Source organism: Lottia gigantea (genome assembly GCF_000327385.1).
Source record: "Lottia gigantea unplaced genomic scaffold LOTGIsca_18, whole genome shotgun sequence".
Taxonomy (NCBI): domain Eukaryota; kingdom Metazoa; phylum Mollusca; class Gastropoda; family Lottiidae; genus Lottia; species Lottia gigantea.
In genome coordinates this window covers 2,805,559-2,830,616 of record NW_008708301.1, presented here as the reverse complement: position 1 = coordinate 2,830,616, position 25,058 = coordinate 2,805,559, and the positions used below count along the sequence as shown (strand labels likewise).

At 34.7% G+C, this 25,058-nt stretch overlaps 2 protein-coding genes across 2 annotated transcripts; one reads left to right on the top strand and one right to left on the bottom strand.

Moving 5' to 3' along the window:
- The first annotated feature begins 139 nt into the window (after positions 1-139).
- On the top strand, positions 140-7,664 carry LOTGIDRAFT_231274 (hypothetical protein). The gene is made up of 6 exons (XM_009052326.1): positions 140-343; positions 2,467-2,703; positions 3,122-3,265; positions 3,509-3,655; positions 5,817-6,824; positions 7,014-7,664. Exons 2-6 carry the CDS (start codon positions 2,472-2,474, stop codon positions 7,163-7,165), a joined length of 1,683 nt encoding a protein of 560 aa, XP_009050574.1. The 5' UTR covers positions 140-343; positions 2,467-2,471; the 3' UTR covers positions 7,166-7,664.
- Positions 7,665-7,860: 196 nt separating this feature from the next.
- On the bottom strand, positions 7,861-12,324 carry LOTGIDRAFT_231273 (hypothetical protein). The gene is made up of 5 exons (XM_009052325.1): positions 12,106-12,324; positions 11,628-11,771; positions 11,126-11,272; positions 9,281-10,309; positions 7,861-8,614 (listed from the first exon to the last, which is right to left on the bottom strand). Exons 1-5 carry the CDS (start codon positions 12,296-12,298, stop codon positions 8,448-8,450), a joined length of 1,680 nt encoding a protein of 559 aa, XP_009050573.1. The 5' UTR covers positions 12,299-12,324; the 3' UTR covers positions 7,861-8,447.
- Between the last annotated feature and the right edge of the window lie 12,734 nt (positions 12,325-25,058).

The window sequence follows — 25,058 nt, the reverse complement described above, 5'->3', positions numbered from 1 at the left end:
ACATTTTCTAATTGATACTGATGTATCACAACGTATCTAATTTACAGCGATATTTTGTGAATTCAAGCGCCACCTTTATAGTTTACATGTTATACTGACTGTATCTTATCTTAAACAATTCGATATTAACTAATATCCACTAGAATAAATAAGCTATCTTAACAGTTAGCTGTTGACTTTCTAAAGTGCAGTGATTACAACAACAAGGGAAAGTGGTCGGAGAAGCTTTTTAAATGGTTTCGTAGAAACACTCAGTGTGGGTGATTGATAAGGACAGATTGAGCAGAACTACATTATCAACCATAACATTGAGGACCAAAACAGAGAGAACATAATATAAACGGTACGTTAATTTACCTTTCATTATATTTGCTAATGTTTAAATTAAATAAAACGGAAAAATTATTTGACGCTTGCCGAAATTTTCTATTTATTTGCTTGTTTAAATATTGAAACGCTCAGGCTGTCAACGTTTGGTAGTTTGATAATTTAAATTTCATGTGCAGTTTAAAAGGTATTATACCTGTAAGTCACTATTCCGGCTGTATACTTCGTATATCTTTTCACCATACAATATCAATATCTAGTGTGAATAACCAGTAAACTGATGAAAATTGTCATGTCATTATCGAACAGCTATCTCTCGATATAGGTCAAAGAATCCCATGATTTATCGATTGTCTCACTGTAATACAAATTATAATATTTATTATCTTATCTGTATAAGTAAAAGTCGTTTATGATTATATTATATGACGCTAATATTGGTTATACGGCCTTAATAATATTTGGTTATAGGCATTGTACTTTGTTCCTTAGTACATATGAAATAGGCCTATAATATATTAATAGGATTATTCTTTTTAACCTGGTCAGTCATGCAGGTCAGTGGTTGACAAGGACAGCGCATATAGTTGTTCGGGTAGGACTAGAAACAGCCCGCTGTGGACATTAACAATTCCTCGACAGTTACATACTGAAACTGATGCCATCGTGCTTGCGCTTGTTTCAGACTATATGGCGTTGCCAAAACAGGTGCAGTAAAGTAGTACGTAGAACACCATTTAATTTCATTATACTGTCGACTCAAAATACGAGTATGCTTACGCTTTTGTCCTTTGAATCGAGTCAGTGTTAGAACCAAAAATGATTGTTCGATGTTTTTGTTACTTTTTTTTTAACAAATATTCGTAATTATTTCTGAACGAAAGTTACTTGCCCCCATTTATCATTTAATGTCTATTATTCTGTGTTTTGATGACCTGGCTATTTTTACAGGACTATTTCAAGATACTTTCAGGTGGGATTTCTCCTTTTTGGTTGCCAACAAATGTAGCCTAAGCATAAATATACCAAGTAGTCTACAAAGCCGAACTGCGAAAGGAAACCCGAAAACCAAACAACATATCATTTGCGAATCATTAGTAGAATGAACTTTTCTTATGAGGAAGTGTATCAGGTGTTAAATAATATGTCAAAAAAAAATATAGTGACTTGATGAATTTCAAAAGTTCAAGGGACGTAACTGATGAAATTATATTTTTTTGAAATTCAATAGTTCAAGGGAGGAAACTGATCACAAATTAATGTTATATTCTGTTTAAAAAAAGTGTTTGTGACACCCGCATCAATAACATGATGAAAGGTGATCAGATGAGTGAGCACCCACCATTACTGCTCAATACTAAACTTAAAGAAGGGTGGCAAAACAAAAACTAGTGTTAAATTATAGAATTTTCTGGTGGTAACTCGACATTATTGTGTTGACAACATGAAATTTCACAGGTGTAAAACCAAGTTTAAACTTGGTCGTTAGACAAAAGCATCAGCAATGATAGTAGAAAGAGATATTTTATATTTTTTAATTAGTTCATGATGACGGCTGTAAAATTTCTTTAGGGGAGTTTTGAGTAGATTTGGGTAATACGCTGTAGTAGAAGGTTAGATGTTAAATGTTTCGATCTTGCTAGGGAATCACTGTAGAGACAAGCTCTAGTGTATCAAACCAATTGAGACACATTATAATCCATAAGCTGGCGAAAGAAAGAAACAAAGAAAAGAAAGATACATTTATATTTTACAAGGATTTAAAGTTAGGTCCAAGTCAGTTAGGATCCTTTCTACCAGCTGGTATCCGTACCCATTTACAGCCGGGTCGAATGCGGAATGTTGTTGCACTTAGAAAAATTTACGATTGGAAAATCAAAATCATAACGCTTGTAATAGTTGTTTTATGTGCAGGCATGTAATGAATTCAATCCGGTTCAGCCTTGATTAAAAATCACGCGAATTCACATGGAGAAAGTCCTCAAATATAGGCCTATTATCTTGACATGACTCTACGTAACAGTAGCCATGTTTTCAATTAGTTGATGATGACGTCATAAAGAGCATTGTGAAAAGCATAATACCTCGATCCCAGCATTTAACAGAAATGCGAACTATTTTTAAAATTTATATATCCAGAAAATATGGTTCATCAAGATAATGGACTGATGGTCGGTGAAGATGAAAGTGTTGAAGACGGTCTGCTTGATGATACTGGCAGGGGCTGTGATGTTAGGTTAGAGATAAATGGGAAAGAGGTAGATCTCGATGGTGCTGCTCGGAAAGATCTCGAAGATGATGTTGATGATCCCGAAGATGATGACGATGATGATGGATTGCCCATTGATAGAGGTTGGGCTTGGGTAATTTCTATGGGTATGTTGTTCTTTACTTTTCGTCAATGTTCAAAGGGATGAAGATATTTGCAGAAATTATTTGAAAGCAGCAGATTATGTACTTGGTTTTGTGTGTGTTATAATTGTATGTCAAAATCGTGAAGGAATAAGATAAAAAAAATTATATATTCTCACCAAACAGTGTCGTTTTTCAACCAACCCATTATCAGGTGAATGATAGATATTTTGTCGCAGGTAAATAAATTTCACGAGTCTCAGTAAAATCTCTATATTCCTTTATTTGTACTTCTGTCAGTTATTAGGGTGTCGTGTGGTATCTTTCGTCGCTGTAATTTGATTAAAATGTTTAAATGAATTAAATTAGAATTTTCGGAAGTCATGTAGATTCAGATCGCACTGTTTGGGATAAACATCATTATTCCATATATCTATTTCAGCTACTTTTGTGATCCAGCTATTAAAGGTTGGATATCAAAGATCAATGGGATTATTGTTTATAGAGTTTTTACGTGTTTATCAGACCAACACAACCGTAACAACATTAATAAGTGGCGTAAGTGCCGGAGTGTTTGGATTTTCAGGTGATTATAGTTTGTACATTTATTTGTTGTGTATTGTAGGCTTCAGATAATATACATTACTTAATAATGTACTATACATAATGTGACATATGGCACAATTAATATATTCTGTACAATTATTTTGTGTTAACATACTGATCAGCATCTTAATTGCACAGTTGTAATAATTTATATTCTGATGCCTCTATAAGAAATTTGGTCATGTTTGAAGTTTAACCTATGTAAACATTTGTTATATTCCAGTGTTTATATCCATGCAGGTATTAGTGGGTTGGATACCAGTAAGATATATTATTATGATAGGGGGTACCATTGCATCAATAGCTATCATTGGTTCAGCTTTCGCCACAAATATAGTCCAGCTTATACTTCTACAAGGCGCTCTTGCTGGTAGGTAGCAAAAAGACCAGATTCGCCATTTTCGGGATAACCTTGTTTCAAAAAGGAAATTGTTCCGCTTAACTAAGCAGTAATAGCGTTCACAGCTTACCGTCGTATTTTCTCTCATAAGCCTTTTAGATTAATTAAACGTATAACTTTCGGATGCCATGATTTTTAGCATTGGGATATACCTGAGAGAGAAATATATTAAAAGTGAGATTTCTAGATAGGGGTATTTTTGAAGGAATTTGAAGTGATTTTAGTGCAGTTACAGTCCTTCTACAGACTACCTACATGTCTTCAAGACCCTTAAAATTGCGAACCATGACCTTCAATGATGTTTAAGACGGGTTCCCATTATAGTCATTTTATGAAGTAGGCCAAAAATACTCTTACACGCCAAAGTTCCGATAGATGTTATTTACAACTGCGATCATAATACTGAACAGATAAAGAAACGCCACAAAGCACAGACAATAGTGAATTGCTTATTCAAATTTCAATAAAACAATAGATAATTGTAAGAAAACAACCACATTTGGCACAAAAGATTGTTTGAGTGTCTTTCAAATTATTGCTATGACATATCAAGGTTCTGATCACGTGATCTTTACAGATGGAGGCTGAAAGTCAGTATCTGGTGTGTCCACCTTGTGCGTTGATAACGACCCGGTATCTTCTGTATATGGAGTGACACGAGCGATTTACAGACGCCATTGGAATCTGCACCCAGACTGTTAAAAAAGCTGCACTGACTTCTGCTGCAAATCTTGAACGCGGTTAGATCTGCTTTTGTCGTTTTTTGGATGTCATCCCACAAGTGTTCTATTAGGTTTAAGTCCGGGCTGAGTGAGGGCCATGGCATTTCTCTGATGTTATGCTGTTGCAGGAAGGCTCTGGAGGCTACGACAGTGTGTGGACGGGCGTTGTCATGCTGGAAGGCGTGGTTTTGCAAAATGCAGTACAACGTGGGGTCGGAGAACCTGGTCGCTGTAACGGACGGCTGTGACTCCATGACCTTTGCCTGGACCGATATTCTGGAAGACAACAGTTCCAAGTTTCTGATTGATGCCGATTGCATCCCATACCATAATGCCTTTTCCTCCCCATGGATCTCTTTCAACCAAACACTGTTCTGTAAAACGCTCACCACTTCTTCGCCACACTTGTACTCAGCCATCTGCGGTGGAAATGCAGTACTCTCATCTGAGAACACGTGGATTCTCCACTGCCGATGCCGCAAATGTTGTCGTTGGGAGGCCCACGCAAGACGTTGCTGAAGATGATGGAGAGTGATCACCAGACCCCTGTATGGACGGCGACAAGACGGGCTCTGGGAGGAGATCCAATTTCGAACGGTATCAACACTGATGGGTTGGTGATGGTGGCCGCTGTGGTGACTCTGTCATGCAGATGTCGCTGCAGGATATAGCGATCTTGTCTTGGTGTTGTGACTCGGGGACAACCAGTACGTGGATGGTCATCTGTGCTGAATCAGAAGTCTCTCAATGGTTCGTACACTTCAGTTAAATGCATTGGCAATGACTTGAGCACGTCGTCCGATGGCTTGTTTATGTTGTTGGGAGGTTAGACGTGCCATGAGCTCGATGTCTTCCAAGCAACTGAATTCTCCGTAGGCGTCAGTTTGTTTTTTATACAGTACTCTGGTACGTGCTGCACGTGCATTTCGATGGTCCTTACAACTTGCTCCTGTGGGCATCTGACATCTGAAGGTTCACAATTCTTAAATCGAACGCAACCGATATTATTAGTTTTATGTAATAAACTGGCCTTTTTAAAGTCTAAAAATCATATTTATAAAGAAAAAAAAATTTGATCGTGCACGACTTTGTCCTAATAATCTAAAAATGCGCCGATCCTTTATCTGTTCAGTATATGTTTATTATTTACATGTGACCTTTGTCATAATAACAAATGCTCGATATAATAAACATTTAGGATTTCATGCTGTCGTCACGCATTCCGGATACTTAAAAACATTACTAGGACATAGTTTGGAAATGACATTTAGTTGATTATCATTTAGATTTTCCTACAGAGACGCAAGCCATCAGATTATGTTAGAAATGTAGTTGCATATATTATGTACACATATATGATTCAAGGTCTGCTTTATTATTTCTATATACATATTCTTATTTTATTTCAGGCTGTGGCAACTCTATGATGGCTGGCCCTGCTTATGTTTTAATTAGTAAATATTTCAAAAAGCGTCGTGGTTTGGGTACCAGTTTAGCAAGCAGTGGTATAAGTGTCGGGTCGGTGGCTTTTCCTATATTAATGAGATATCTTTTGGATGAGTATGGTCTTCAGGGCACGCTGCTCATAGTTGGTGCAATTCAACTCAATATAGTCACAATGGCTTGTTTAATGAGACCACTAGAGAGTTTCAAGCGCTCTAAAATAAAGAGAGATGTTCTGTTAAATAACGCAAAGTTAGTTAAATCAAAGGAACTGGAGACATATCCCGCTTTGGATACTCGAAGGAAATCAAAATCGTGTGAAGAGATACAGCCCTATATGACACAATTTCAGCTTACACCATCAAGCACGGCTAACATTCACCAGCGATCTAAATCTCAGTGTAGTCTTGCACATTCTCAAAGTGAACTATATAATTTTAAAGGGGTCCTGATGGTAACTGATGAGGTTAATAAAGATCAGACTACTGGCTGTACAAATCCTCTTAAAAACATAGATTTTTCAGTGTTGAAGAACCCATATTTTAGTTTAATTGGTACCACGTCTTTCCTTGGTATTATTGGTATATTGTTTGTGAATTATTACCCAGTGTTGATGTATGAACAGGGTTCCAGTAAACAAGACGCTGCCATATTTCTCTCCATAGCCGGGGGAATTGACTTCTTTGCTCGATTAGGGGCAGGCTACATCTCAGATTTTGGATGTATCAAAAGAACTTATATATGTGTGATATCATTAATAATAACGGGTATTAACTGTCATATGGTGAGAATTTACACTACCTACGGACTACAGTTAATGGGAACTATACTTTTTGGACTCTTTGGTGGTATTTTCACCTCATTTTTAGTACTTTTAATACCAGATTTCTTGGGTGTGGAGAAAATGGCCAAAGCCCTGGGATTTAATTTCATTATATTAGGCAGCGCTTTGAGTATTTACAATCCACTTGTTGGTAAGTGTCTTATTTTGTATTTTGTTTTTAATTTATGCAACGCGTAACTGTGAATAGAATAGAGCAAATTTTGGAAGAAGTAAGCATATCATGCCTTGAGAAATATACTTGCTCATAACAGATAAAAGAAATCCTAAATTGGCTTTGTCAAATCCGATGTCATATAAAAGTATTATTTGTGTCTTGCAGGTGCTTTGAAAGATTTCACTGGGTCCTATGTAGCAGCCTATCATTTTATGGGGACATTACTAATATTAGCGGCAGTCTTATTGCTAATGGAACCATTATTTGGTAAATGTGTTGAAAAACAAGAGCAGAAAGAGAAGGACGTTCAACTGTAATGGTTCCGTGACACATTATGTTGTCTTTCGCTCTTCAGGAAATCTTTCAGTGGTAGATGTAAGAGATTCATTTTATTACGCCATTTTTGCATATGTTCAGAAATTTACTGGAATCTTTTTTTAAACAAATTAACATTCATAATGCTTGTTATCTCCCTTGAAAATAATTTGTTATTTGGATAAGAGTGGTTGTAACAACAACATATAATGGAAATTACATCATTGGATTACGGTGTTTTTGTCACTTTGATTAAATACATAACGTAAGTCACTATAAATGAAGACGTTGAAACTATTGGTACTTGTACTTATATAAGTGGCTGTAACCATTCCGTCAAACAAATCTTGATGTCATTTTCTTTGAGAGCAGAACAGATTTGTATACAATGTTACTGGAAGATGGTGTGTATGAGACAGTCATTTAAAATATTTGTCCTCGTTTAGTTTCTTATCACCCTTATTTTGGTTTCCATATACAATTAACATATGGTATTGAATAACCAACAGGTCTGTTACTACTGAATGTATCCCAACAACCCCTCCCCCCCCCCCCTTCCATTTCTATTGTTACCGCAAAAAGATTCAATCTGAAACCAAAGCCAACTGTCAATGCGCAAAAACTAGTACGTCATCTCGACCATCATTTCAAGATTGTTGCCCCATTTCTTCCCAATGGCTTCATTCAAAAATTCTGAAACGTAGAAACAACTTTACTCAATAACAAACCACATTCAACAAGTTCAACAATAAAGGCGATGATAATTGAAGGCAAGCGACATCATAACTTAACAGTTAATTGTACGTAACGCTTATCGCACATTTACAATTTTACTACCACACAACAGTATATACCTATTAAATTTTCTTCACGATTTTTCTAATATATCATATATAACACATATATTTATGTACGTCAAACATATTTCATATGCGCAATTTTTCGTTAGAGTAAGTAAGAAAGGAAATAATATGTGAATTATTACATTGTCACTTACTCTACCTCTACATCATTAGATCTGATTTAATAAATATATTTGAGCACAAGGTGACAATTTATGTTGTGGATTTTTGATACCCTTTCTAACCAATGACAAGACATGCGGTGCACGACCTTCTCGGCTTCTAGATCCAGCTTTGTTGCCAAGATTCACCATATTAGATGAGAGATAATGTTTCTATCAGTAAGGGAATGACATCTATACCCGTGGAACATTATATATTTAGATAGCTCCGATGATTTCTGGCAGTATACGGAAGCTTAATACGATCATGTGAAGACAAGTTACGGCAGCATTACATCTGTTTTGACGTCGCCATTAGACTCCTTTAACTTTTTTTTGCATTTCTCAAACAATGGTTCTGCTAGAAGCAAGGCGCCGCCTAATATCACTGACGTTCCCATGACATGAAAAGATGTAATATAGGACCCCGTTATGTCTTTTAGAGCGCCTGTAAATAGAAAGAGGTTACAAAAACATAAATTTCATTCCAAGAGGGTGTAAGTTTTCAAGGGGGGGGGGGGAAGTAAAAGGTTTAAAACTCCTGCACTAAAAATGACCGATATAAAACTGGCTACATCATTCTTGATAAAAAGTAAATAGAATACTTAGTTACAAAATCGATACCATTAAATGGTCGATGTGATGTCCAATTGTTTAACAATTTGTCAATATCATTACCAAAACAATGCAAATATTATCCTTTTTATCAATTGTAAGTACGATATATAGACAGCATTATGGAACAACAATCACTGGTTTAAAGATTTATGCAACGTTTTGACTTGTTTATCTCGTCATCCCCAGGCACATATATCTAATACTAATTATTACAAATTTAGAACAATATAAAGGTAATTTTGTGCCTTGAGCTTTCTATAAATACTGTACAAGTCGTGAAGTGGAATAACTGTCCTTAGTCTGCCATGATAAAAATGCATATAACATTATTTACTCATTCGTCTGTAATAATCGTGAAAACCCTATCTTTATAGCATATTACAAAAATACCGAGAGAATATAATGAGAGAAGTGACTTGAGACAAATAACTTCAGGTTGACTGCATTCTAGTGTACTTGGTATGAGTAATTTAAATAATGTGATATTGATACTTACCAACTAATGGGTGATAAAGACTGATAACAAGACCATGTGTAATCATTGTAAAGCCTAATGATTTAGCTAAATGTTGAACACCGAGAATATCTGACAATAATACAGGTATGAAGGAGTTGTAAATACCACCACACAAACCATATATTATTATACCCGCTAACTGCAGTTTATAAGTCGTATAAAACCTCAACATGTGACAGTTTATACCGGAAACAAATAATCCGAAGGCACATATATACCTCCGCTTCACAAAACCAGCATTGGCAAAAAACCCGACGCCTAATCGCGCGAAAAAGTCAATAGCCCCAGCTACAGAAATAAATATGGCAGCGTCTTGTTCGCTCGTGCCATTATCAGTGACAAATGCAGGGAAATAATTTAAAAATAAAATCAGAAAAATGGCTAATGCAGTCACTAATATTAAACAAATAAAGGTAGGATCTTTCCATAAGTAAAATCCTAAACTTCCACCAAAGTTTTTGAGACAATTACAAACACTAGATGAATGGGACATTTTCCTCTCGGCTTTGTTGATAGTTTCGGGTGGAACGAAGGAATAAATATCACTTTGTGATTGGAATTCTTCAAGGCGATCACCAGTTTCAGAATGGTTCCTTAAATCAGTCTTATACGTTTGAGACACTAGTGGTACTGAATGGATTTCACTGTCTATTTTCACCTCATCGTCCTCGGGGTGTGATCTGATTTTTAACGTATCTACCTGACCAATGTTCGTTTCCTGTGTTACTGTGGATTTCATAGTTACTTTTTGGGATGTATGTCTCTTGAAAGTGTTTAAAGGTCGTAATAGTGCTCCACAAACTAATACATGGAGGTTTATTCCGCCCAATACAAGTAATGTGCCTCTTAAACCATAAGCATCTAGGAGAGCCTTGGCCAGAGGAGGAAAGAGAACGGAACCAGCACTTATTCCACTGTTAGCGACAGCATTAGCTAATGCCCTCTTCTTTTTGAAATACTTGCCAACTAGAACCAAACCCGGTCCATGTATCAATGAATTACCAATACCTGTAAAATATCATGTTGTAAATTATAATGCTAATAAGGATGTAGAGTCTTATTACTTACTGATTCTGTTGACCCTATATTTGAGTTTGTGGTCTTATATTGAAAATCTGACTCCCATAATATCAAAGCTAGCTACTCTGTTGATAGATTTGTATTCGGAGCACGTGTCGACAGCATGCAACGATTTCTTAGTTCACGAGAATAATAAGTGAATAATAAGTTCGAAAAGATCATCTCATGCATGTTGGGGGTATTAGCTGTTTGAATGGGGATTAGATTTATCACGTCAGGTGGTGTCTGCAATACAGATTATCTCAGTGAGAATTTCAATCTACCATTCAATATTATGTTCTGGATATTTCTTTTAATAAAAGAATGCCAATAAGATAGTTACAAACGACTATAATTATCAATACTGCAAAAAAATGAGGTGAACTTTGCAACAAACACCTTTGTTTCTTATTACGATTTATAGAAAAAAAAACATGTATTTCAGTATCTTTGGTAATTGTATGGCCATAACCACCAAAAAGACATTACTCAATTCATAAATCTAGTGAGCTGACCCCAACCGGTTAAGTAGCTATCCGATAAAATTGTTGCGATATTAGGTTAAAATGTATGATTATGGTTGAATTTAGATAGATAAATATTTGAGTCGAAGTACGAAGAGTTGATATAGTAATGTCGTTCAGGAGCCAGATAATTTTACTATTTGTACTTGAAAGGTCAATGTTTTGATAAACAATTTGATAAACGGTGTTGAAGTACAATAGTCAGGCGAACATGTCCCAGACACTTAATGACTTAACTTACCTAAAAAGATACCTTGAGAAAGTATGAGTTCGACAACATTGGTAGCAAAATAAGAAGTAATGATGCCCATACTAGCTATAATACCACCAGTCATAACTAGAGTTCGTTCCTGGAATCTTCCAACTAATACTTGCATTGATATAAAAACTGCAAGAGAAAGAGAAATGGGAGTGAGTGCTAAAATAATCAATGATATTTTAGCAAGATGGATCACGGCATCCTTAAAAATTATTTTTAGGCAAGCACACATATGTAATAAGAAGCGGGAAAAGCCTCACGTTCTTGATTTGAACGGCATTATAAATCTTTATATTTCGTCAAACTTTCTTCATTTTGCTTTTGCCTGATATTGTTGAATAGTAAAATTCTAACCAGCAACATGATAATGCAAGATAGTTTATTATCTTTAAAGAAAACGCAGTGACCTTTAGTGGTCGATAATGATAACCTATTTCCAAAGGGTCATTAAGAGAAATGATAAAAGTAGTAACAGCAATGTTACCTGAAATTCCGAAGATAGCAGCCATCACTGCAGTGACCAACGTCGTTTCTGCCACCGATGCCTTGAACGACTGTAAGAACTCTATAAACAGTATGCCGAAAGCTCTGGTGTATCCAATTACTATTGCTATATTGATCTGAACAGCTGTAAGCATAACGATAAACTATCATTTAACCATCATATTTATTTTATATAGATTACTGTTCAATATTGTAGTAATTAAGCATCATATTCTGTATATTTTGAAACAACACCAGGTCATGTTCGAGTGCTTAATATTTAGGTTGCGTGGGGGTAATATTTGATTAAGGATCAAAGCTGTCTGAAATAAGTAATTATTCTAACCATTCTAGCCACCAATTATGATTTATGTTTATCAACAACACAACCGTTGCCAGAACTTAAATCATGACTCCCTTTCTGCTGGACGGTATGCATAGACAGTATAAAGACAAACGCGTCATAGAAATAAAATTACCTATTGCCACAACCCATGCCCAGCCTCTATCAATTGGTAGTCCTTCATCCTCATCTTCATCCTCATCTTTGCCATCATTGGATTGACGTTCTATGACTGATGCTGTATCAGATTTTAACAAGGAATCTTTGTTGCTGTGGTCATGTTTACCGATCTCGTCATCCTCTATGGTCTCCTCTGTCCTCTCTGTCATGGCCTCAGATTGTCAAGGAGTTTCCTGCAAAGTTGTATGTATATATCAATAACACACGTACATACACCACATACAGATAAGGTTGTATTTCATTGCGAACCTGTATTAAGAACATCCTTAAAAGTTAAAGTTTAAATCAATTTCGATCGAAAGACATTAATGAAACGGTGGTACGCTCATCAATGAAAAACTAACTTTCAGCATTTAGAGTCGAATAGCAATAGTGACTGATTTTTTCGAGATGGAAGTGGATCTGTGATATATATCTGTGAAACATATTGTATGGTTTCTATGTTAACATTCATTTATCAATTGAAACCATACATGAAATGTACGACAGAAACCTCACTACTATTGAAGTTATAATCCAGGTCGAGTTGTTCGGGGCAGACAGGTCGTGAGTGGTGGCAGACATAAAAAATTGTGTGACCCAAATAAAGTGATCCTCACACCATAGCGATCACCAGATGCGTATCGTTGCGAATAAGAATTACGGTCAAAAGTTTCGAACGCAACTCGCATGCATCTGAGTTGTGAGTTGCGTTCGAAACACAGGACAACTTCCATTAATCGCAGTCATACGCAACTGGTAATTATTATGGCGAGGAGACGTAAACTAACAATTGGTTAGTGATCTTGCTTACAGAGAATGGAATGATATGTAAATTAGGTAATGAAAGTGGATCAAAGTTAGATTGAAGCAGAAACAAGAAAACATTCAAGTTATGGTAACCATTTGTCCGTTGTATTTCTAAAGATCCTTAAATCGAAGTCTATCTCCACACCTCTCATAAATTTCTCCTATACAAATGTTTAAAACATTTTCACAAAAACAACCCATCCCCACTAAATAAATCTATTCGATTAATTTTGTGTGTATAATATATAATTCCATGCAATCAAAGTACTGTCCATTTTCGTAAAAACAACCAAACCATAAAAATGCTATCACTCTATCCAACGGTATCCATTATGTAAACAAACTATTTCAATGATGTAAACACACCTAATTATTTCCGTCTCAGTAACTCTATACAAAAAATATTTGTAACATGCCCAAAAAATCTTACACTTATACACATACTTTTTTACGTTAACATAAGTTCTAGCCCAGTTTCGACCATTCGTCAAAACAACGGAGGCAAAAGATTGATATTCGAAGACCCTTATAGTGATTCACCACAACAGTTAAAACAGATACACATTTCCTGTTTTGTAGTACTGTCAACTACCCATGGCAGACTTAACCTTTTGTATTGTAAGTACTTCCGGCTATTCCTAACAATGTAAGGCTATTATTAAAACAGTAATCGTACCACGAGTGTTGTAACATATAAAATAACTAGCCACACACCATTTATCACTTGGAAGAAGATTAAAAAGGAATTTCACATGTACTCATACCCATCCATAACCGGGTTTTCATTGACTATAGTATATAAATAGTGTCAGACTTTGACCTACTGAGTCACATTTCATTCATAGAGGTTTTTTCATAGTTATTTAGTTCAGTCATTTAGTTTTAACACCCTCTATCACACACGTCCGTCTCATCTCTTTCATAATCGGAAGACATAAGACACGGAGAATCTGTGAATCGATTTTTCCTTCTTGTATCCTATAGAATGCACGCACGAAGATGTTTTCATACCAAAGGAAAATTAGTGTACTATTACATAATAATTCATAGTGTCTGTGCAATATATCTGTCTTTAAATAATTCTCGTCAATTCTGATACAATTTACAGCATATTCCCTTATTAAATTATATCATATAATAAGGTGAAAAAATAACATCAAGTACTGGACTATTAACAATACCAATATTTGTCTTGAAGGCTGGATGAGGAATAAAGAACCCAAGTACAAACGATCCGAACCGAAATTCGAATCCAAAATAATACGAATGTATAAATGATATTGGCAGTATCAAAGCATCAAATATGAACAATTCATATGAAGAAGTATATCAAGTATAAAAGAGTAAGTGTTTCAGTATGAAAAGTGGTATCAGCTGTCTAGTCAGGTGACTGACGTTTTTTGAATGGTGGTACACAATCTAAAGATTTGGTGCAAACGTTATCTTATGAGCTTCTGTGCTGAGAAAAGGCAATCTACAGAGCCGAGAATGTATAATTAAATTGTCTGGTAAATACTTAATCAGATGGGTCGAGGTAACGTCATGTGATGTGATGGGATGTTACACAATCTGATGATCTGTATTAAGATAAGGCAAACACAAATTTGTTCATATGATCAGGAAACAACAAAATGAAGCCACGCAAACAAGGAAGGCTGCGGTAATCGTGCGTTTCGATATGAATGGATGGATTCAATAAATTAGAAATCAACTGCAGACAGTATTGCATGTCACATAAAATCAACATACAATATCAAATTCCAAAACTCACATTAAATGGAATAATGGAATAGTAAATATATATGACAATGATTGTGTTCTCTCCAGTATGTGTCATATAATAATACCACAAAATACGATATCATATCTCATATAAAGATCTTATTGACGTCATTCTTTTAATTAATGTGTTTGTCAATGCAGGAAGTATAATTATCAGGATTCTTGTTTCCATGGTATCGCTAATTATTACAACTTATATTCCAGATATACACAAAAAAATCTTTGATATCTAGTCGTGTTTCTTTAGTTTTAACTCAACAAATTAATGTCAAATGTTTTGGTCTATTGGAATTGAGGCATTCTGCACAACATAATTTAATTTATGGCCTTACCACTCCCAATTGCGTATAACTGCTGTTTTAAAGAATAATACGGTAGAGCAAATTTTAACCGATATTCTAGTTTTGTAAAAAAAAAAAGTCATCAAGATAGCTTGCCAAACAAGATAATAGCGCCCACTGGCGTTTCATGTGGGCGTATAAAAAGTTGCAATTATGATCTTCAAACATCATAGCCAAGTAAATTTATTTTGATGAAGTTACAATATTACACAAAATTCCACGATATGTTGCCAAATATATTAATGTGTAAAACAAGTCAAAATTTATCAATTATTATACACACGAAATGATACGAAATGAGCATATAGGCCTAAATTTCCCAGAAATTTCTACATTATATTCCGAAGGTACAACTATACCAAACACTGAATGGACAACATATCAATATGTGACGTAGTGTATGTGCAGTAAATGTGATTATTTGATTATTGCTTAACCATTAGTATTATTATTGCATTTGACAATATCTCGAAGTCTTAGCAAGAAGTTGCATACTGATAAAGTAAGGCCAAAAATATTAAAAGATTATTGTGCTTATAAATAACCGATTAAATTAATGGCAAAAATGCTACAACTCATCTGACAACTTTCTCTATGCTTTGGGCATATTAGTAAAAGCTAACTTGACAAAACATATTGGACTCTGTGATTGTAGACATTTACCTGCTTGTACATTATTTTAATTTAGAAACTTGCAAAAATAGAAGTGCTTCATTGCCACATAATTCATATCAATATAATTTAAAATACTAATCATTATCCATAAGATCGAGAAGTTTTGAAATTATCATAATTATGCGCGAATTGTTTTCATCTTCTAATAAAATACAGATTATCAAACGGTCTGACTAAACAGCGCCAACATGAGTAAACACAGAAAACATAATTATAATTTACCCGGGTCAGAAAATATAAAAGTGTTGTTATGGACAAGAATTATAAAGATTTTGCCCTTACAAGTTTAATTACAATTCATTGATATTTTTATTGACTAATGTTTTGACTAACATATTGCTCAGTGACTGAGTGTGAAGAACCTTCAAAGATTTTGTACTGCAATTCCTAGACTATTATCATTCTTAAGTCAAATTTATGGTGTTTGCGGCGTTTGGTGTGTGGAACCAAAGCTAGATTGCTCGATATAAATATTACAGTAAGGTAGAACAAAATTTGCAGACAAATCAGTAGCAATCTACCTGTCTACTACAGGCGTCTTCGTGATCATGAGATAATAAGTCAACAGTCTAAATCACGATTTTCTTCACGGAACTGTTCTGACAATAGTGACTATCTGCAGGCTACAACACAATTCCATTCAAATTGTCGATTCATTTGGTTACATACTTCATTTGGTGAAAACATGCTACAAAAGGTGGAAAGGTTGATGGAACCAGACATCCTGATATTCAATGATGAAACTGTTTCGTAAAAAATCTGTACAGCCATTGCCATGATTGTATTTAACTATATCAAGGTAGTCTGCAATAATTTCATCATTGCCCGCCCCCGCTATCCCACCCGGTACATAAAGATATAACACGAACAGAGACATACTATTCCACTATTGACTAGCAGCCAATAGCCGATACTGTGTTATAATATAGAACGGTTTCCAAACATAAACATAAGCGATATAACCTTGACTTACATACCTCCTTTTATCTCCACTATACTACATTTAGTTACCACCTATCCATTGTACACACTGATACTACATAATATCACCATCGTCAAACACTAGCTGTTTTATACAGTATTGACAAACCAAACCAATCTGCTATGTGCCGTATCGTATCTGCTTTCATTCTAATTTTAGATTTCTCTACGCAGTTTGTTGTATCACGTGACTATTTTAACATTTAAGGTGGTATATCAAATGCGATAGGTCAACAGGGAATAATTAAAGATTAATCACGTGATAGATAGATATAGATCAATAGATTGAATGTTATCAAAATCTATTGACCATGACCTATTGTATGTTAATCGACTTTTCACAGATAACCTATCTGCTTTATCACAATGTAAATATCAACTTGTGGATTGATTCATTTGAATGTCCATTTAGTTTAAAATAGGTAATAAAAGCACAATTACGAATCTATATGTGTACTTGAAAGCAAAGAACTACGAAAAACGAACGATAGATGTACATCTATGCAGCATTGTAGTAATACTTTACCGTTAAGTAATGCAATCACAGGAACGAATCATTACGCGTTGCAAAGTTCTACTAAAAATTATCAATATTTATCTATTATGCAGCTTAATAGTCATACTACGACACGGAGGTATAGGCCGTTAAGATATTGACCGTGCATGAGGCATCAATCATGTTAGAATATATTAAATAAAATATATAGATACTTGAATTATTTATCAAAACACATTTTATATATATTATATAATAAATAAAAGTACTGGAACGTGTGTATAAAGTTATTAAACACGAATCAATCCAATCGGATGCTTATTGAGTGGGGGTAATGTAATCCGAAAGGAGTAATATAAGAAGGTTGAAAATCTCCGATACAAGAATCATTTTTCGAAGGAATTCACAACAGAAGCCTTCATGCCATGATACAGTCTTGTGTTTTTTAAAACGCACTCTCATAATTTCAAGAATTCTAGAAATGCGATGAACTGGATATCGTGAGTGCGTAGATCTAAAACAATTTCTTACTAGACTGTACACATTCTGTAGCAACTAGCAAAGAATCGACTATGTATGTATATCGATGAAAACCTTTACATTAACGACTATGTATTATGTAGGCACTTAAACGTAAGCGTTCAGTGAAATATAATTAATGCAGGTTTCAAAAGAATAATTGTTAGTTGTATAAAAGATAGTTGTCTACGAATGTGGCCAACATACAATTATTAATCCATCCGACTTTCTTCCTAATAATTTTGTCGAATCTGTGGGAATGACAGTATAAACAGCACATGCTGCAAATACACCATAGATAGATCAATATTCTGATAATCTGTTGTAATATAAAAATATTTTTAGCACAGAACATCAATAATTCGTGCACAAGTTTCTTTAGATAGTTACATGGTTTTCTTTCATTTAATTTCTTTCTCTTATTAAATCTTACACGTAACCATTCTAGTAATAATTTTCGTTGATCTACAGAGGAATAAAAATTGGTGTAAAAATCATCCGAAGTAAATCTCACCAGGATTTATCAATCTTTACATGCAGGATTTTTCCGTCAATCTTCCCAAAGAATGGCAAAATCTTGAGTAATATTTGTATAGTGGTGGACTCCATCTGAATAGAGAAGACCAGGTATTCATTGCTTGCAACTGAATCTGATTTAAGCATTTGTATTAAACTTTGTAATCTGAAAAGATGCTTGTTAAAGAATTTAAACGTGTGTTGAAGAACATAAGAAACGGGTACTGAATACGATGATTTTATTTCATTTCTTTCTATCAGACACATCGTTTAAAATCAGCCCTTTTTTCTTAACATAATTCGCAACCACTCTTACCAATGCATTTGATTCAGATAACAGCTTTAAGTCGGGGAACAGATAGCAGATAATTCTTAACCCATAATCATGAGATGCAGCCAATGGCATTGGTACATTAAGTTGTGACGTCAGTTGAGGATGTTATTCAGCAACGGCTGATAGCTAATTTTTTCATATACAGTTAATGATTTCTATACATATTAACGAGCACATTTCCTATGTGCAGAGCGCCAAATTTGGTAACATTCAGACAACTATTGTGTGGATCAATTTTAACGAGATACCCACTGACACTAACATTATTATAATCCCAAATAAAAACATAATGACAAAATATATAACAACGATTCAATCTAAATTTACAAAAACTGTTGACCACGTATACGATTGTGCACTCTCTTAACACGTGTTTCCTACCCTCCAAGACTTCCGGTTCTACTACAAGCCATAAGCTACATAATTTAGATTCTTGCAATTCCTATAGTAAGATAACAGCATTATCTAACCTTGAGTTACCGTACACTATTCAAATTTTATAAAAATATAGAATGGAATTTTCGACGCGTTCAAAACATAGAAAACTCGACGCATTTGGTTTATTGTGGGTTGTAGTAGTATATATCTCTATTACTCGCCCTTTAACCATTTATATATGACAGTCAATTATTATCATACCACCAAGAGTACATTGTCTTCTACAAAATTACAATGGTAGAAGATTGATGAATATCAGACTTCATAACTAAAACACAAGTAAATGTGTAAAAAAATCTTTTTATATTATTATACGTCATCCTCGACCAAATCTGTAGACCATTAGACCGAATAAAAACAAATACCTCGCCCACAACAAGAATTTATTGCCATAATTAGCTGTAAGAGTTTCTTGATTTTTCTGTAAAGGTACATACTTGATGTTTCTAGCATTTGTATAAGAAACACTCAAGGTTTCTATTTGCACAATTCCGATTTACCAGTCGATGCCTGCGACCCCTGACATTCTAGATAAATTCGATTAAAAGTAACTAATCTTGAGTATGGGGATGTTTTCTAATGCTCCAGGTTCATTCTGCAGTTGTTCAAACACATATATCATCTGTTGGCATCTGGTAGTTGATGACAATTCCTGGTAATCGTTCCTCTCAAGTTTACTTTGACACACTGAGCTCACCAATTGACCGACCTGGCATAATCGGTTTATAACCACCATAATAAAGAAATATCAATTGTCACCACGGACGTCGACTTACTTTAGTTTAAGGAAATATATAAGACCATTATGTAAATAAAGCTATTTATTGTCACGTTAAGTATATATATATAAGCACGCAGACGCATGTATCAAATTAAAGTTATAGAGTTAACTAAAATATATGTAGCCATCAAGTAAAAATTTGGCTTGTAAACACGCTCTACAAGATTTTATTCGATCTTAATGAAACATGGTATGCATTCGCATCTCCGACAAGTTACAAATTTACTAAGCTGGAACATACCACTGCTACCGGCCAAATGCGATATGAGGGAGTCAACCTTTATAACAACCAAGGACCACAAAAACTGTCAAGTACGGTTCTTCGAAGATCTGTGTTCCTGAAGACGTGGTCCAGAGGAATGGACTATTGATTGGAAACCGAAATATGAATGAAATTATCTCGACATGTTCCTACCATACTGATAGTTTTTCGTGGAAAGTTTTTATTATTGATGCCCTAGCTAGACCATTTTTCATGCGATCTTATTCGACAGAATGTGTGAAGCTCAAGGGAATACAACTCAGATATTAAAACTCCATTAACACTTTTTACTTAAGTTTTTTTGTTATAATGCAAATATCATTAGGGAAGGAATTTTTTGTATCTTTGGTTCCAACTCTTTTCACTCATGACGTTTTACTACATTTATTCTCAAATATACATAGTTAGCAAAATTGAATCTTGCATGCCCTTTTCATTTTGAAACAAGTATTTGACAATGCCCATAAAACACCCTTTTTTGTGATCTCCATTTTCGAGTCGTATAAATAAACTGTCAGTAATCATAAGACACAAACATTTACCCCAACTATTCATTCATTCAGTCACCGACGAGTCAGTACCTTTTTAACTTTATGCAATGGCATAGATTCAGTTCTTCAGCCACCTTATCCAACGAAGATTGAGCTTTCTAGTTACTTTACCCAGTCTCGTCCTTTAGACATTTTACGCAACAATCTAGAGCTTCACACACACTAGCCACCAACAAATCAGTCCTTTTACTCAACGACTTGGTCCTTATTCTTCTACCCAGTGACTTCTTCCTATAGTCACTTACCCAACGATTCGAACTTTCGTTACTTTACCTAGCAACAATTCAGAGCTTCTCTCACTTTACCAATTAATAAATCAGTCCTTCAGTAACCTTGACCAATGACTCGACCCTTTAGTCACATTACCCGACGAGAATCCAGAATTTCATTCACTTTCACTATCAACAAATCAACCTTTCAATCACTTTACGCCCACTATTTTGGCAGTGAAATATACTTATTAAATTATCTGATAAGTGAGAAAACTACATGTGCTTCTGTGGAGATAATCAATATGGTAAAAGATAGTTTTAATTTCAGTCATATAGTGTAACTCCTAACAATATTTATGCTCTGTAATTGCAAACAGAGCTTTAACTCGAAATTCATCTCTACATAGTACCAAGCGATAATGATCAGTGTTCTGTCAGTTCAGTTCAGTATCTTCCTTACTTACTTCAGTCACAACCACTATGATTGCTCTTCATCAGTCCCAAAAATTCTAACAAATACATAAATGAATATAATAATCAAAAGATTGGTTTGCGAGTACTATTACACGTATGAGCTGCGAGCACAAACAATCTGTTTGGTCATGAAATTAGACCATCGTACTACCTTTGCATTGATAGTAAAATTATGTTCATTTGGTGTGGATTTATTGTACATTTTTATTGACATTTTAAACCTTAATGTTTTCTATCAATCATATCCACACATTTGTTTCTTATAAACGGGTTTATACCCTTAGAGACGACAGCTTCTCTTAAATTTTGTCTGGTCGATTTAACCTTTGGAACTATCATTGGAAGTATCATATGTGTTTGCCTGTGCTATTGTCCTCTGCTTCACTGTAATCAACCTTAATTTGTTCTTGTCCACGACGAGGAACCCACACATTACAAATACATATTCGAATACCCACACACGACATATAGCTCGCATGAGTTCATTTACATGATTACATTATATATGCAGTACAATCGATCATAAAAGACTTAATCATATCTCACCTATTTAAAAGAGTTCATTAGAATTAGAATTATGTAGAATAAGCGACTATTTTTAGATTGAAGAGAGAAAAGTTATAGCTAGATATTCATGACTATTTAAACCCCTTGGCAATCCACGCACTGAGCAAGAAAATGTTAATTTGTCATCAGGCTTATTTTTTAATCTGGCTAACGAGAGGCTGGTTCGTTGTTGTAAATCAAATAAGAACTCCTAGACTGTTATTTTCTAAGGCACAAGTGTTTTACTACGGTAATCAATGAACAGACTGTATTTATATCAGGATATCTCTAAAGATTCGATCATGGCAGGGCCGTAACTTCATCAAGGCAAACGCCTTATGCCGAATTTGACAAAAAAAGAAAAAGAAATTTGTTTTGCAAATAAAAAATATGAACATGATTTTCGCTAAAGATATATTTTATTTGATGTCTACAGACTACAAAGACTCCTGAGAGATTTTGAAAAAAAATTAATAGTTCAATAAGTACGGTGGCTCACATACGACATTTTCTACTTTTTATTTTGAATAAAAAAATTTTTTTTTACTTGGTGAAAATTTTTCACCTAGGTGAAAATAAATTTTGAATTAAAAACTTAGGTGATAATTTTGGTAATTTTGAATTAAAAACTTTAATTTTCACCTTGGTGATAATTATTTTCAACTAGGGGAAAATTAGGTGATAATTCCTGTAATTTTTTTAAAAACTTTAATTTTCGCCTAGGTGATAATTGAAGAATTTTTAATTAAAAACCATTTTTACAAGATTCATTGAATTATCACCTACGTGGAAATTATTTTTAAGTTTTTAATTAGAAATTACAAGAATTATCACCTAATTTTCACCTAGGCTAATTCTTTGTACTTTTATTTTCTACACGCCGCCATCTCTTACGCTAGCTCGACCACATCGAAGAATATTTTACTAGAATTCCTCAAAAACAATTGCAAAATTCATATATAATTATGATAAAAATGTTAAGGCTCTGAGTCATTTGCACTGCACCGATAAAATAACACCTCATATCGATTACAGGAGAAAGTGAGTGGTCAAATTCGAGCAGAACAAAATTGTTACAGTCTGTAACTTCACAGACTTCATTTAAGAAATTTATGGTCGTTATAGTGAACTGCTGGACAAATTTTACAAATCTGTTTATTGCATCTTGGCTAATTTGTTTGGTCAGGCATAAATTGATATAATGATCTCATATTGACTTAAATAGTAGTGGCGGGTGTCGCGCAATACTCTTTTCGAAACACCTGATGGAACTTCTCTTCGCAGGACTATTATACAGCTTTCACTCTGGATTATGCAATACTTTTGATTCTGATTAACGGAATTGCCTTGCCTGTACGTATTTTTATTACACATCCTGCTAACAGAAACGACTAGGGTTTATGCTTATTATTTGTTCTGGTGAGTCGGTCATACAAATCTCATTTGAAGCCAATAGTCCATGTTGTTTCGAAAAAGCTGCTGCTGCCACAGGATAGATGTCTTGAGAAAACTAAATAACAATGATTTTATAATCTGTGACCTTATTACACACAATTACACACAAGAAATTACTACGTTAATTTGTATAGTGTATCGTGTATCGTGAGTATTGTATATCAACAGACTCATGATACTACACAGAAATAATCGATTATATAATATAAGTACGGTTGTTTCTCATGCTTAATGACAAGTTCCTAGTATAAAACGTGGTGTTGCCTGTACGGATATTTAACTGAAAGTGATCTGAATTTTTGTTGAATGGTTTCGCTCTTCTTCGTCTGTATTTGAGGAAAGGAGTGCCGATATTTGTGGACATATTTGTACATCTTGATTGTGAAAGACTGTCACAACTGGTGACTTACTATGTATGGTCATCCTACTTTAATCAATTATGAATTGACCATTTAAAACATGTGAACAAGATTTGGACATTATCAACAGCCACGCATATTATCAATTTTCAAAGATCTACAAAACAGTACTATACATTGTGGTTTGATGTTAAAATGGTCATTATTATTATATTGGTTGTTGTTTTTATTTTAATGGCTGTAGCAGTAGGAGAATGTATAGGTAAGATGAATTATTTGTATTATTAAAACAAAGTAATTTATGCATGATGTGGTCAGTTTTCTCACGACTTTTATAATTTTCACTCTTAATTTCATAATGCGTCATAACACATTGATGTCTCGCAAGCTTTGGTACTCTATCGTTGGTGCTCTAAAGTTTCATTTGACATTCAATCTAGGCAATGCTCGAATATGTGTGTAACTGAGTTTTCAACCACCGCTAAAATTTGAGAGCAACTGGGTTTGTAACGACTAATACAATCTGAAAGCAACTATGGTTACTACAATCTGAGAGCAACTGGATTTGTAACGACTACTACAATCTGAGAGCAACTTGGTTTGTAACGACTACTATAATCTGAGAGCAACTTGGTTTGTAACGACTACTACAATCTGAGAGCAACTGGATTTTCAAAGACTGCTACCATTTGAGAGCAACTGGGTTTTCAACGACTACTACAATTTGAGAGAAACTGGGTTTTCAACGACTACTACAATCTGAGAGCAACTGGGTTTTCAACGACTAATACAATCTGAGAGCAACTGGGTTTTCAACGACTGCTACCATTTGAGAGCAACTGGGTTTTCAACGACTACTACAATTTGAGAGCAACTGGGTTTTCAACGACTACTACAATTTGAGAGCAACTGGGTTTTCAACGACTACTACAATCTGAGAGCAACTGCATTTTCAACGACTGCTACAATCTGAGAGCAACTGAGTTCTCAACGACTACTACAATCTGAGAGCAACTGAGTTTTCAACGACTACTACAATCTGAGAGCAACTTGGTTTGTAACGACTACTACAATCTGAGAGCAACTTGGTTTGTAACGACTACTACAATCTGAGAGCAACTGGGTTTTCAACGACTACAATCTGAGAGCAACTGGGTTTTCAACGACTGCTACAATCTGAGAGCAACTGAGTTTTCAACGACTACTACAATCTGAGAGCAACTTGGTTTGTAACGACTACTACAATCTGAGAGCAACTTGGTTTGTAACGACTACTACAATCTGAGAGCAACTGGGTTTTCAACGACTACAATCTGAGAGCAACTGAGTTCTCAACGACTACTACAATCTCAGAAAAACTGAGTTTTCAACGACTACTACAATCTGAGAGCAACTAGT